Here is a 13,883-nt window from a genome sequence, read left to right as displayed (position 1 = left end):
TTAAATGAGACTGGAATTTTTTTTTCAGCTAGCTTTAATTAGTTTGGAACTAAAATTCTAGGAACAACATGGGAGCTTTTCTGACACTGAATATGTGAGATCAGATCAGAATAACAGAGCTGATCAAAGGCCACCCAGAGTGATCACTGTGCTGTGACTCAGGTGTGCCATGGGAGGCTGCTGCATGTTCTGCAAGGGTCACCACAGGCATCACAGCATCTGGGTACTAGCCTTCGGAAGACCTCCCTTGCTTCCTAAAACCACTCATTACTCCTGCACCCACCAAAATCTACTTAATGAGCTGGTTGCCAGGTCTTTTCCTGCTGGTCGCGCAGGACACGAGAGCTGATGGGCTTTGCCTATTGCCCCCTTTATCTGCTGGTTACTACGGGGAGCAGCAGCAGCCTGTTGGGTTCCTGGCTCCTGCTGCTGCTTACTGCTACTGCTGCATGGGAGCTACCGTAGTGAGTCACTTCTGATCTCCAAGGGAACCCACAGCCAGATCTCCAAGCCTTCTAAAATAGGAACTCACACCTACATCTTCTCTCTGACTAAAATAATCAAACTATGAGAAAAAATACCGTGATACATTAGGCAGTATCTGAAATATTCAATGCATTAGATGGGTGGAAAAGCAGGACAATAAACTTAGCCATAGCAGAGCTACAGGCTAAGACCACCTCAGAGTTGCAGTGCAGGTGGTCCTCCAAGTCCTAATACAGCCATGCAGAAGAAGATTAGTTCTTTGCAGGTTCTCATTAAAGAGTCAGTTTTGTTCCTCTCATTATTTGCAAAACGTCTGAGGAAAGCCATATAACCAAGACATCACCCACATATTTCAAATTAGAAAACTGGGTCCTTGAAAGAAATACTATTAAACAAAAAAGACAATGCTAAGCTTTTTTAATGGCCTTATTAAGGCTAGTCTTGTCTTCAGTTTAGTTTACTCTTATCACATCAACAATTATAAATTAAAATACAACAATCTTTTAAAATAAGTGTTCATTATTTTGAAGTACATTGAATAAGTTATTATTTGCAAGCAGAAGCATAACCTGTAAAATATCATTCTGTGCTTCTATAACCACTCTCTTTCATTTCCAGGTATTTTCACACGATGTACTTGGGTATCCGGAGCCGACAGAGTGGAGAGAACGACAGATGGCGGTTTTATTGGAAAATGGTGTATGAGTATGCAGATGTGAGTATGCTGCATTTGCTAGCCACCTTTCTGGAAAGTGCACCACAGCTGGTCCTGCAACTCTGTATTGTTGTACAGACTCGTACACTCCAGGCTCTCCAAGGTAGGGGTTCATTTAATCTATTTATTTTTTATAATTTTTGGAAGACGTAATTTCCACACATACATATTTATCCTTTGTTCAGACTGCTGTGTGCCTTGTAGTCCTGGCATAAGAGCAGATCTTGCCTGCTAGTTGCTATTTAGCTGTTAACAATAACTCTGTCAAGAAAGCCTGTGCTATTAGAGGTTTTTTTAGCCTTTCTTAATGGCTCTGGGTTGTGGGTAGGATTTAAAATGTTTTGCTTTCTGCATGTCCTTGTAATTGAAGAGCTCTCCTGATTATCCACTGGGCCAATGTGAAAATTGCATCAATCAAACTATTACTCTTCTCCCTATGCTTTTTTTCTGTAAATGTTCAAAACCCTGCAAACTGCAGTAATGAGGTTCATATGGCATTATGCAAAACAGGAGACAGCACAGGAGAGAACAGCAATTCTGAGAAGAAAATGCCAATGTTTATGCCCATCAGTTCTCGGCCATGGTTTACCTGAAATAATACAAATCATCTCTCAAGCACTACTCATTCCTTCACACTGGCTTTCCTTCTAAAGTTGATGCTTTCAGCAAGTGTGGTTACTTCTTTAAAATAGTAAATGCATGCATATGTCCTGCTATATGGCTTTGTTAGTCGGTGATACAGATATTAGAATATTTCATTCACTATTGCTTTTTACATGCTGCTTTTGGCTACCTGAAAGCTGTCCTTTTGTATTGTGCCATTATTTTGCCTTATGGCTGCACCTGGACAGAATTTTTTAGCAAGGGAATGAAGTGAATGAGAACTTGGAATTCAGAAGGGGACAAAAATGCCATGAGGCAGTGAGAAGTGAAGGGAGGAGGGGAGAATCAGAGGGACAGAGGGAGGAAGAAAATGCAGAATTTTGTCATTTGCTTTTAAGGAACAGCTCATGTGCTTACCACTGTAGAAGAAGAAAATGTGACCGCACCTTGTTTGAAGAAAATGTTGGGTCTGGTTAGCTTATGATGAGTAACATGCAGTGAGTCTGATTGGATAAAAAAGGACCGGGCATAAAATGGGTAACTGTGTGAAGATCTTGATCCTGGGCAGCTTCCTGTGGATAAATCAGAGGCTTTACTTTTATAGAGCTCTGAACTGTCGTGTAATAAAGAGCTGTACATCTTCCTGTATTTTTGTTTCATTAGATCTAAAACTCTGTCACCTTAATGGGAAAATAAAAACAAAGTTTCTACTTTAATTAGTTGGTGCTCTGTACAAGGAAGTTTACCTAGGCACTTCCTACTGCTATTTCTCAAAACTATGAGGCCCCACACCAACAAATTCAAACTATTATCATTGTGGAGAAGGTATTATCACTTCAAGATTTATCTCCCCAGAAAAAAAAAAGTCCAGGGAAAGACTTAGGAGAAGAACATAGATAGAATACTGTATGGTCAGCTGTAATCTAGCTATCTTCATAAAATATTAATATAGAATGCCTCTCATCCTCATTTTAGTGCAATAACAGATCTGTCTCTGAGAAATGAGCCTGGTGAATAGACACTAAGCCTGTGATACACTCTGCAAGTGGTTGTTAATTAGAGAAGACCTGAAATGCCTCAATTTAAAAGGCAAAAATCGTTCCTGCACCCTCCAATCAGCTCTGTGAAACCTATATATCAGAAACCAGAAAGTAATAAAACTATAATTATGGATTTCAGCTGAGAAGGTTGAAGGTATTTACTTATGCTCTCTTCCCCCATTTTTTCCAACTTCCACAGAGAAAAGGATCCATTTTAAAAAAACTAAGAAAATTAAACAAGGTGCTAGAATTTTCTTAAACAGTACTATGCTCTCATGATAAAAGCTAATATGTTTTAGCATCTTGCCAGCTGTGAAAATCCTTTCTCTGTTTTCTCTCCTTTCTTAAAGAAATGATAAGGCTAATGCATTACACCATAGGATGGAGGATTAGCTGTGAGGCTGCATAAGAAGAGTATAATTTTTCTCAGTGGTATCATGCTACAAATGGGTGATTTAAAAGGCCCAGCCATAAGGTATTTGCTTGAGCTAGCTGTCCACTCACTGAGTCTGTTAGAGAGATTTCCAACATGGATCAATAAACACGGTGTTTGATTGATTTTCTTTGTTTAGGGAAAGCTACCGGGTTTTTTTATTGTTGTTCTGTTAAGTTCTCTGTCCCACAGGACAAAGTTATTATGAGACTTGTTAAGTGACATTGCCAGTCCATGTTCTTAAAAGTTTATGACTTTCACAAACCACAGATTTGGCGTGGGAAATGAATGGTCTGTAACCAGGGTATTTCTAATATTAATCCAGTAATTACTGCAAGAAAAACTTTTAAGTATTTTTATTTATGAAATTCTATATTTTCAATTCCAAATGCAACAAAATAGCATTATTCCCAACAGGAGAATGCCATCAGTGTTACTGAAGATGACAAGTTTTGTAATGGGTATTGGCTTGATTCACACTATTTCTTATTTCAGTAACTGAGCCATGCTAATCAAGGTAAGAAATATGTGCAAACCTGTACATGGATCTTGATGGGGATCATGAAATATTGTACAATATCTGCAAAACCTTCCCTCTCAATCTCCCATGCACTGCAGTAAGGACCACTTCCAAAGCCCTGAGGATACACCACAGGGATCCTTTAGCACTTGCCAGGGCTCCACAAGCATAAGTTTCAAAACTGAAGTGTAAGCTTCTAGCAAGGATTGCGTACCCCTGTATCATGACCCTGCAGCAGAGCAAGGCTTGTGTGGGAGGCCTTATGGAGTGTCATCTCCAGACCTGTCATCGACAGACCCTATGGACTGTCATCTCTCTTCTGCATCCTCATCCAGAGATATCTGAGTAATAGTAAAACAATAGGTAAATTATCATCTAAAAACCTGATTCTTCTTTAAGATTTCATCAAAACTGGCACATTTATAGGCAATATTCATTCTTATTCTGCCTACAACCAGCAGCCACGTCTCACCTGAGTCAAAGGAATGAAATTGCTTTTGTGGGAAGCTGATGATTTCTAGGTGCACATTTCTCAAGAAGACAAACAACTTCAGTTTGACAGTGGACTAAACTGGAGCTGTACTAATACCCCTATTACCTCCACCTTTTCCACTTTGGTGATTCCTTTGAGTTTGAAGAAATATCTGCTCTCTAGAAGGCTGACTGATGTGCCTTGAAATAGGTAATTCCTTCCTCTTTTCCTCATGGGAGTCTGTTCCTCCTGCCTTTGCTCTGAGCACAGCCAAGCTTCCTGGGACAGGGGGATATAAACAATGGATAATGCCAGCCCTGGGGAGGCAAGGGAGGACAGGGCATCAGGGTAGGTAAGGAAGGTCAAGGCTGTCCCTTTTTGTGGCATCTCATCTTGGAGTCCTGCCCACAGACTAGCAGCCATCCCTTGGCACTCTGTTACTTACTTCAGTTTTCCCACTATGCCATTTGAGTTTAGAAAGGCTTCTTATCTTAAAATGAGTAAACTCCCAGGAAGCAAAACATCCTGCTGACCATTTGATTGGAAACGGACTCCCATCAGTTATCATACAGATACTGCTTTCCTATTCAAGGTATGGTGTTCTCACCACACCTGGAAGAGCAGATAGACAAGATTACTCCCTGGATTTACCACAGATTTCATTATTTATACTGTATTAATTAACACATTCCTTAAATTATAGATTAGCTTCTCATTCCTGTTTACTGCATTGACAATTTTTTCTTCATCAGCCCCAGGAGGTTTGTTCTAGCTTCTCCATACAGTGCTATTAATCAAAATCTCTATCAAAGTTTAATCAAAGTCTAATCAAAGTTTATGTCATATAAAGCTGCATTTCTTAATGGGGACTGACAGTAGTGCCAGAAGCAAAATGAAAAGTTCAGACCAGTTTATAAATTCATCAATTTTCACTGAAGTCACCACACAACACAGAGCTACTGGATTCTGCTGAAAATGCATTTCCAGGGAATCTCCCTGGCCAAACATTTTCCCATTTTCTACCAACTCTGATGGAAACCCTACACTGTTCATATGCTGACACTGCATCCAAACAAACGTTTACAGCACCACCAAGCACCATTCTCCAGTCCTCCTTCTCCAAACAAATTGCTGCTGCTGCCTGAGCTGAAGAAGAAGCTCAGAGACTTGATAGCAGTTTATGACATGGCTGATAGATCCTAACTTTATCTGGCAGAAGTAAATTATGTTTTTCACTAGTTGTTTAAAAAAGTCCTCTGGCAAAGCTCAATGTTGTGCATCAGGAATTCAGACTTTTCATATCAGCACAGTAAACTGAAAATCATTTAGGTCTACAACTTTTTTATGAACAATGTTATGCTTTTGCAGAGCTTTTCTTTTTTGTTACCTTCACTGCAGTTTTGGATTGCTCTGTAAAATGCTGCCTACATTTGCAGTGCCCTATAAATAAATAAATTTAAAAAATACATAATTCTGATGCAATATTTAATACAATTTAATGTATATTTGTATGGAAATCAGGTGCAGCACTTGAGTTCTGGGCAAGTTGCCATTACTTTTCTCTGTGTTGTCAAGGTTCTGCACCACTGCAGTCCAGCACCCAAACTTTCCACAGAAAAACTAAAACAGAGCAACCTGTAGTTACAAATTCTGCTTGATACTTGGCAAAACAGATTTCCAGTGAAAAGGATCAACAAGTATGATATATTATGGAGTAAATGTGTTTTCTGGAAATGACTCAAACTGATCCGCAGGTCCTTTTGCAAATTTTAAAAAGGTTATCTTGTGCTCATTAGGATAGAGGCATCATATTAGCAAACCCTTGTTTCTGATAGCCCAGGAGAGAACTTCCTGAAGGCGATCATGTCATATAATCCATTTCATAACCTGATTACAATCTAAAAACTAGTTATACCCTTAGTATCTAATATAGCGGTTGAAAGTTTAATTCTCTGATTGATATAGACCTGCCGATGCCTGTCCTGACTTTTTAATTTTATCAGCAGTCTGTGCCCATTAATTCTAGTACCATCCCTGTTTTTATACTTGCTCCCTAAGGAAATGGGGTTCGTACAATTATATAGCTAATTCTGTCCTTCAGTCCTGCTTTTAAAAACTTCTGATACATTGCAGTATTTCAATCAGTATGAGAAAACAACCAACATCTCAAAGATAATTATGTTTTCTCAAATATTGTTAAAAAAAGCAGTCAATGCAAATAAAAAATAAATTAAAATAATTATAATTTTTTAAAAAAAATTAAAAAATAGAGAGCCTCCACTACAAGGAAAAGCAGTCAGACTTCAGCCAACAGTTTTTTATTACCTTCCAGCCACCAGTCATCCCAAATATGCATCCTTCCAGACAAGGAATTGCACTGCTTTCCCCTGCCCAGTGGGACTGTTGTGAGTGACAAATGGGATTGGGTAATCAGAAATACTTTGATGGAAAAGTGGAATCATTCCTCCTGCTGTGCATTCTTTTGTCTCATGAGAGGTTCTGAAATTTCTTCATAGACTTTTTCTTCCTCAGTCCCAGTCTGAATTAATCTTTGGTGTATACAGATGACCAAGGCTGCACAGGAAACTCCACATGACATTTATCCAGAGCTCCCATATTTCTTATGGCAATATCTCACTAGTTGTGATCTAGGGTTGTAATTCCCTGTTCACTCAGGTATTGGACTAATTAATTCTAGTTATTTCATGATCCTTTAAAACACACGGGTTTTTCTAGTGTCATGTCATTCTGATGAGGCTTCAATTACATTAAAAAATGTATTAGCAACTAAATGCATGTAATGAAATTTCATCTCTTTTCTACTTTTCCAGCCTGCAAGGTGCTCCTGATTTTTTCATGTATCACTCTCCTTTCCTACATTGACAATATCTCCCAAACACTTACTAGTACATTATGTTTTAAACAAAGGTCATTAAGAGAAGTGTTCAGACAAGATTGGTTCCAAGTGTAATCAGTATTGGAAAACTCTACTCCACCTCAAGCATTCTTTTTTATCATTTCAACATAATCTGCAATATCTTTCTTTAATTAGATCCTTTACCTGCCTTATTTCTCCTCTACTATTCCCTAACCTCTCAAGCATCACCAACACTTTCCCATTAGCATTGCAGTCACCATTCTGCCATTTGATAGATTAGATTTGCTACATTTTATTTGTTGAGAAAGGGGTTATAAAAGAAAGATGTTCTAGACTCTACCTCTCTTATGATCATTTTTAATGTATCCATTCTTTTTCATACACTTCCATGTTTAGAGGCGAGGTTGGACAGGGCTGTGAGGAATCTGATGTTCCTGAAACATGGCCCTGTCCATGGCAGAGATTTGGAACTAGATGACCTCTAAGGTCCCTTCCAACCCAAGCCATCCTATGGTTCTTGATTTACCTTTGTTTTCAGTTAGTTATTGCGTTAAAAGCCACTCTAAAGCTTTGTGTTGTATTGAAGCCTGCATTGTAGCCCTGCTTCAGCCAGGTACTTATGCCTCCTTTTCAGTCTTGTGGTGCCATTTCTGAGGGGGGATAGTTAAGATGTTTCTCACCAACAGCAGGATTTCATACATTGGCTTATTTTGAATCCTGAGACAGACAGGTTTTGGTTGCGTCGGCTGAAAACAAGGAACTTCCAGTTTTGCTTCCATCTACAGTAACATGAATTTCCTTTCTGTTATTTTCTATCAGCTGGCTCTGTCTTTGAGCTCTTATTTCAAGAGCCCTTATGGAAAATTGTCCTATAAAGCACAACCTTTATTGCTCATCATTCTTTTTTTCATTTCCATCAAAGAACCATTTCTGAGGTAGGCTTTGAGGCTTTTTTTTTCTCAAAGTTTTTGTGTTTCAGAGTTCAAAAGCTCCAGAAATCCTTCTGTGCTTTGCCTCAAAGAAAATCCGTCTCCCCCACAAAGAAGTGGGGAACAGAACAATTAACTTCTGCTGCCTTCACTCATTTCTCTAAAATTCTGTTAGACTTATTAACAGATCTATTTTTGTTTATCCCCCCATTGTATATAAATTAAACCAACATTTATGTGATTCAATGCTATTTTGCTACAATTAGATGTCCTGTAACAACCACTATACTTTCCATAACTAAGTTTAGAAAGAATCCTCTCTGCTTTCTCTCAGAAAAGCTGTCAGTTGTCACATTCTGGAATATCTGGGCTGCCTTCAGCAACACTTGTTCTCCAGCCTATATCTGACAAATCAGAGGCTGCCATAATGAGACAATTCTGTGCAGAATTTCTCCCTGTAATAATGGTTTGAACAGCTCAGTCCATATCCAAATTTAACTCTGGAATTCTAGAGCAGACTCTAACAACTACCCACAATCTTTTCCCAAAGTGATTTTGTATGCAAACAGAATCTGTTTTATCAGGGAACCCTTTCTGAAACATCCTGCTGTCATTCCATTCACACACACTGCTTTTGCCATTATTTCCATCTTTTCTGAATACCAGCTCTCTTTCAGCACCCATGTCCAGGGAATGATGATGAGGCCATGGGTATTTCTGTAACCCTATAGTTCTTTTTGTAACCCTATAATGCTTTATGTCCTGTGTTTATTTCCTGTGTTTCCTGATGGCATGTCTCTGTCCATTCATCTATCTAAAAGTATGATTCATCAATACAACCTGTAAAAGCAAGAGGCAATGTACACAGGTATTTTCTTCTTAATAAACCCATTTTACAGGACCTCAACCCCTGAAAGTCAATCAGAGATGACTAGTGAACATTTTTATTTTTTATGTTTAACTGCAGTAAAATAACTAATTCCTCCAGCAGCCTTAGTAATGAGGGGAACTGCATCAAGCATTTTTTCATAAATAATATGCTGATATCTTTATCCTTGTTTATTATGTATTAACTGGTCATAAAGAGACCAGAGGATCACTATGTAGACCTATAAATGTGAGTTTGCATTATGATGCAAAAAAATATCATTTGTGAAGCTTGGCCACTCATTGAACTTTTTTTTCCCACTCATTACATTCTAGGAAAATGAATAAACTGTTGAGGTCATTCTGAGTGAATAGCAATAAGGCTTCATAACATACCAGCATAACATCTTTATATGTAATTTTAATAGGAAAAAAGTCATTAAAAACAGTATTAAGAAGATTTAGTACACATTTTACTGCCACTCTTTTTGTCCTCATTCTTCTCACATTAGCTATCCTAGCTACAATTGCAGATAGAGGTGTCTCTAGCTAAGCTTCAAAAACCTGTTGGAAGGTCTCAATAGATCAAATGGTTACCAAAGATAGTAGGTAGGTGCCTGCTTCACTAAATTTTGAAAAATCATGACATGTATTTGGATATTCGAACACAACTTTAGGTACATGTTTTGTCATACCTTAGCGGTATTATGCCAGTCTGAAAGAAAATAATTATACGTGGTTTTATAAACTTATGTTTACATAGGAATATAATTTAAAGATTGAGTTCTCAAGGCATTTTGATGCATTTTGTTCAAGTACCAAGCTGATAATCTCACTTCTGGGTGATATTTCCAGCTCACACCAATTGAGTGTCTTGTCACAGAATGAAAGAATAAGATGGGTCAAATGGTCCTCAGTCAATCATCTGGTCCAAACCCTTCTGGAAGTACAACCATATTCAAAAATTGATCAGGTTCCTCAGGGCCATGTCTGTTTGAGTTTTGTGCACTTCTGTGGTTGCTGAGCCCACAGCCTCTCTGGGTGAACTGTACCAATGCTCACCACCCTGGCAAAAATCTCTTTTCTTACAGTAAATCAGATTTTCCCTTGCTGCGATTTTGACTCATTGTGTGCCTCTAAGTTTGAGGGTTTTGTATAATTCTCCTTTTAGGCAGGAGAAAATGGCTATTACATTTCTCCTCTTGGTTCACAGTCCTCTCTACCAGTCTTCCCTCAGGCTACACAAACCCAGCTCAGGCACCATAGCCCCTAACACTGTGGCTATGAGTGAACAAGAAAAGGCTTACAGATGTCCAGATACCTGGACTTCTGCAGAGACTTTGACACGATTCCCCACAACATCCCTCTCTCTAAATTGAAAAAAAGATGGAGTTGATGAGTAGACTGCTAGATGGACAAGGGAGTGGGTGGGTGGTCACATCAAGAGGGAAGTGGTCAGTGGCTCAGAATCCTGATGGATATTGGTGGCGAGTGGTGTTCCTCAGGGGTCCATACTGGGACCAGTGTTATTTAATATCTTCATTGATGACATAGACAAAGGGATTGAGTGCACCCTCAGCAAATTTGCCGATGACACCAAGCTGAGTGGTGCAGCTGACACACCTGAAGGGCAGGATGCTATCTTAAAAACACGGACAAGCTCGTGAAGTGGGGCCATGAGAAGCTCATGAGGTCTAATAAGACCAGGTGCTGGTACTGCACCTGGGTCAGGTGGGGTGATACTGGGGTGTTGATATCCCCAGTATCAATGTGGGCTGGGGAATGAACAGATCAAGAGCAACCCTGATAAGAAGGACTTGGGGGTGCTGGTGGCTGTGAGGCTGGACATGATCTGGCTATGTACACTCACTGCCCAGAAAATCAACCATATTCCATGCTGGGTCAAAAGTAGCATGGCCAGCAGGGTAAGGGAGAGAATTCTGCCCCTCTGCTCTGCTCTGGTGAGATCCCACCTGGAGTACTGCATCAGCTCTGGGGTCCACAGCACAGGAAGGACATGGACCTGTTGGAGTGAGTCCAAAGGAGGCCATCAAGTTGATCAGAGAGATGAAGAAGCTCTCCTACAAGGAAAGTATATGAGAATTTAGACTGTTCAGCATGGAAATAGGGTGACCTAGTTGTGGCCTTTCAGTACCCAAAAGAGGCCTACCAGGCAGATGGAGACAGACCATTTACAAGAGTATGGACTAACATTCTATGATCCTCTTATTTCAGTGACCCTTCACTGGCCTTGCTCCAGTTTGTGAAAGTATTTCCAGCACTGGTGGCCCAAAGTGATATATGAACATGCAAGAGTTTTCCTTTGCCTTTGTAAGTCTCTCCCAGTCTTCTGAGATCCCTCTGCAGGGCAGCCCTGCTCTCCTGCGGATCAGCTGCTCCTTTCTGATGGATCCAGGCTTTAAGGGCATTATGAGCCTGGAGGTATTGGGAAAATAAATTCTTTACTGCTGCAGAGAATGGCAAAAAAAAACCCAACAAAAATTATTTTCACATTATCTATAGGTTTTTAAATTTAATAGTGCCTTCACAAAGCTGTTAATGTATACACAGTGGTAAAGACAGCCTGAGACACAAAGTAGTGCATTTAGTTTCTACAAGCGTGATATATTGCCTACACACTGAATTTTATTTGTTGGGGAATGTCAGAAAGTTGGTGGCATATCCTTCTGTTCCCTTTTTGTTGTGCTATAAGTGAACTTGCCAAGGAAAAAATTTCCAATTTCATTTTTGGGTTCCTGTGTTTTTTATGACTGGTTAAGTTTGCTCAGGGATGGGAAAAAAAGTGATGCATGCTTGGCACAGAAAAAGCTTTCCTGTGTCTAATATAGCAGTGAGAAATTTTAGTCGTGATTGTGTCTTACCCAAAGACTGCACAATACCTCAAAGATAAGAATTAATGTGAATTCTTCATCATGCAGTGAACTTTAAATCTTCAGTCACAAAGCCAAAGTGCATGTCCAGCTTCATGCCAAAACCACACATCTGAAATTTTCTGTCATTTTCATTGCTAGTGCAGGTTAGCGCATGTTAGTTTGTTATTCTGCAGAAATTTTTTTGCCAAAATTAACCAGAAAAGTAATCTTTTCTGATGGGAGTGGTTTTAGCTGCAAGTTGCATGTCAAAGTGGGAATGCAGGTTTAAAACTGTGCCTTGTATGACATGCAAGTTTAGTGGTATACAGAATATACTACAAATGATGAAATTTGTATGAAATTTCATATCTGTAACTAGTTTTATACATATTAGTGTTCTTCAGCAGTGTGTTAGATGAGTATCAAGCTGCAAATATAAAAACCTGATTGCATTTTTGCTTTGTGCTCAGAGATTTGCCAGTATCAGTGAATAACCAGTGTTACAGTGAGACTCAAACAAAAGGTCCAGTCAGGCGCAGGAGGTTCACCCCTGTGGGCACCTTCTCACTGAACTCAGTGGAACCGTTTTAATGAATAAAATCTACTTGCTGGGCTGGGATTTATAGGAGCATTGTTTTACAAAAAGGTATTAAGTAGCTGTCTTTTATGTTAAGCATGACATTCTACCTAACCTAACGGGGATAAAAACCTATTAAGTGTATTTTATTAGTTTTTGGTTTCCTAACTAAATTATAATGAAAATTAATTTAAAATATTTTTCTTTTTCCAGTGGGTGTTATTTCTCACAGTATGTCAGTTAATAAAGTGGTAAACTGTGCTCTGTTCTCTGTATATAATGAATACAGTTTAAAAACAAATCATTAACAGTTTTTGTGTTACTGCTGATGAGAGAATTTCTAGTTTTAGTTTTGAGTGGGGCTTTTAGCATATAATTTGTGCATGGGTGGCCAGTGTGCTCTCAGGAGTTAAATAGCTTGGGCAGGAAGAATCTCGTGGTATGAGGTTACTCAATTACTATTGATCCCAGGCCATTATAGCTAACAGACACTGCCGCTGCATGCTCTTCCCCACCCTCTGGACATTTCAAGATGCAGAGGAATTCTTCCATACTCACATAATTGAGTCAAAAGTGTGAATTGAATCCTCCCTCAATGTGACTTCTCCTGGCACAGCCACAAGTAGTGCTCCCTGTCATCCTCCAGCAGCCCTCCAGGATTGTCACAGAGTTTTGCAGGAGCTCTGACAGCTGCAACCTCCCTGGAGCTCCTACCCAGTGAAACCGGGAAGACCCAGGAGCCCCGTGGCAGGGTCAGAGAGCAGCCCGGGGACTGATTGGGAGCAACCTGCAGGTGCTGGGCCCTGGGACCATGGGGATTTCAGGGCTCACGTGTAGCAGACAGCAGCAGCAGCAAACCCCATCTGCCAGCTGCTGTATTGCTCTGAGCATGGCTGCTGCCATGTCCCCGGCAGTGGGGACAACAGAGTGACTCACTAAAAACCTCCCAAGTCGCTGCAGTTTTCAGTCTGCAAAAAGAAATAAACTAACCCCCATCTCATGCTTTATGCTGTACTAAAATCTGCAGTAGCTCAGGGGCTGCTTCGTGAGCTGTGCTGTCATCCCCATCACAGGGACAGTGAATGACGGGGTGTACCCCTCCTTCAGCCATCTGCTGCCACCCAGGTGTCAAAGCCCTCTGAAAGCTTATGCAACTTGAGGCTGTTTTCAGGTTTTAGTGAGTGCCTTTGGTGCTCTCATAGTCTCCTTCCTGCTCTCTGGATAAATGTATTGAATGATTCATCATCACCAGAAAGGTGGATCAATCGATAGAGATAGATAGATAGATAGATAGATTAGATAGATAGATAGATAGATAGACAGATAGATAGATGATAGATAGACAGAAAAGAGCTGTTCAAGCACCATCTAGCTAAACTGGATCTTTGCCAGGTCTCCCGTGCCATAGAAAGGCATTCAGAGCTCATTTTGAGCTCCTAGGTTAGTCACTCTTGGTAATGAAGCTAAATAAGTAAGATGCCCCAAAGCCA

The 13,883-nt window shown here is 39.9% G+C and overlaps 1 protein-coding gene across 1 annotated transcript in view; it reads left to right on the top strand.

The window, feature by feature from the left end:
- XKR4 (XK related 4) overlaps positions 1 to 13,883 on the top strand; it is a 212,882-nt gene that overhangs the window by 136,285 nt on the left and 62,714 nt on the right. The window contains exon 2 of the mRNA XM_068188680.1: positions 1,105 to 1,304. Within this exon, the coding sequence (XP_068044781.1) occupies positions 1,105 to 1,304 (200 nt within the window). The remainder of the gene's footprint in view (positions 1 to 1,104; positions 1,305 to 13,883) is intronic.

This window comes from Anomalospiza imberbis, chromosome 1, assembly GCF_031753505.1.
Source record: "Anomalospiza imberbis isolate Cuckoo-Finch-1a 21T00152 chromosome 1, ASM3175350v1, whole genome shotgun sequence".
NCBI classification, from domain to species: domain Eukaryota; kingdom Metazoa; phylum Chordata; class Aves; order Passeriformes; family Viduidae; genus Anomalospiza; species Anomalospiza imberbis.
This window is presented reverse-complemented; position numbering and strand designations above follow the sequence as displayed.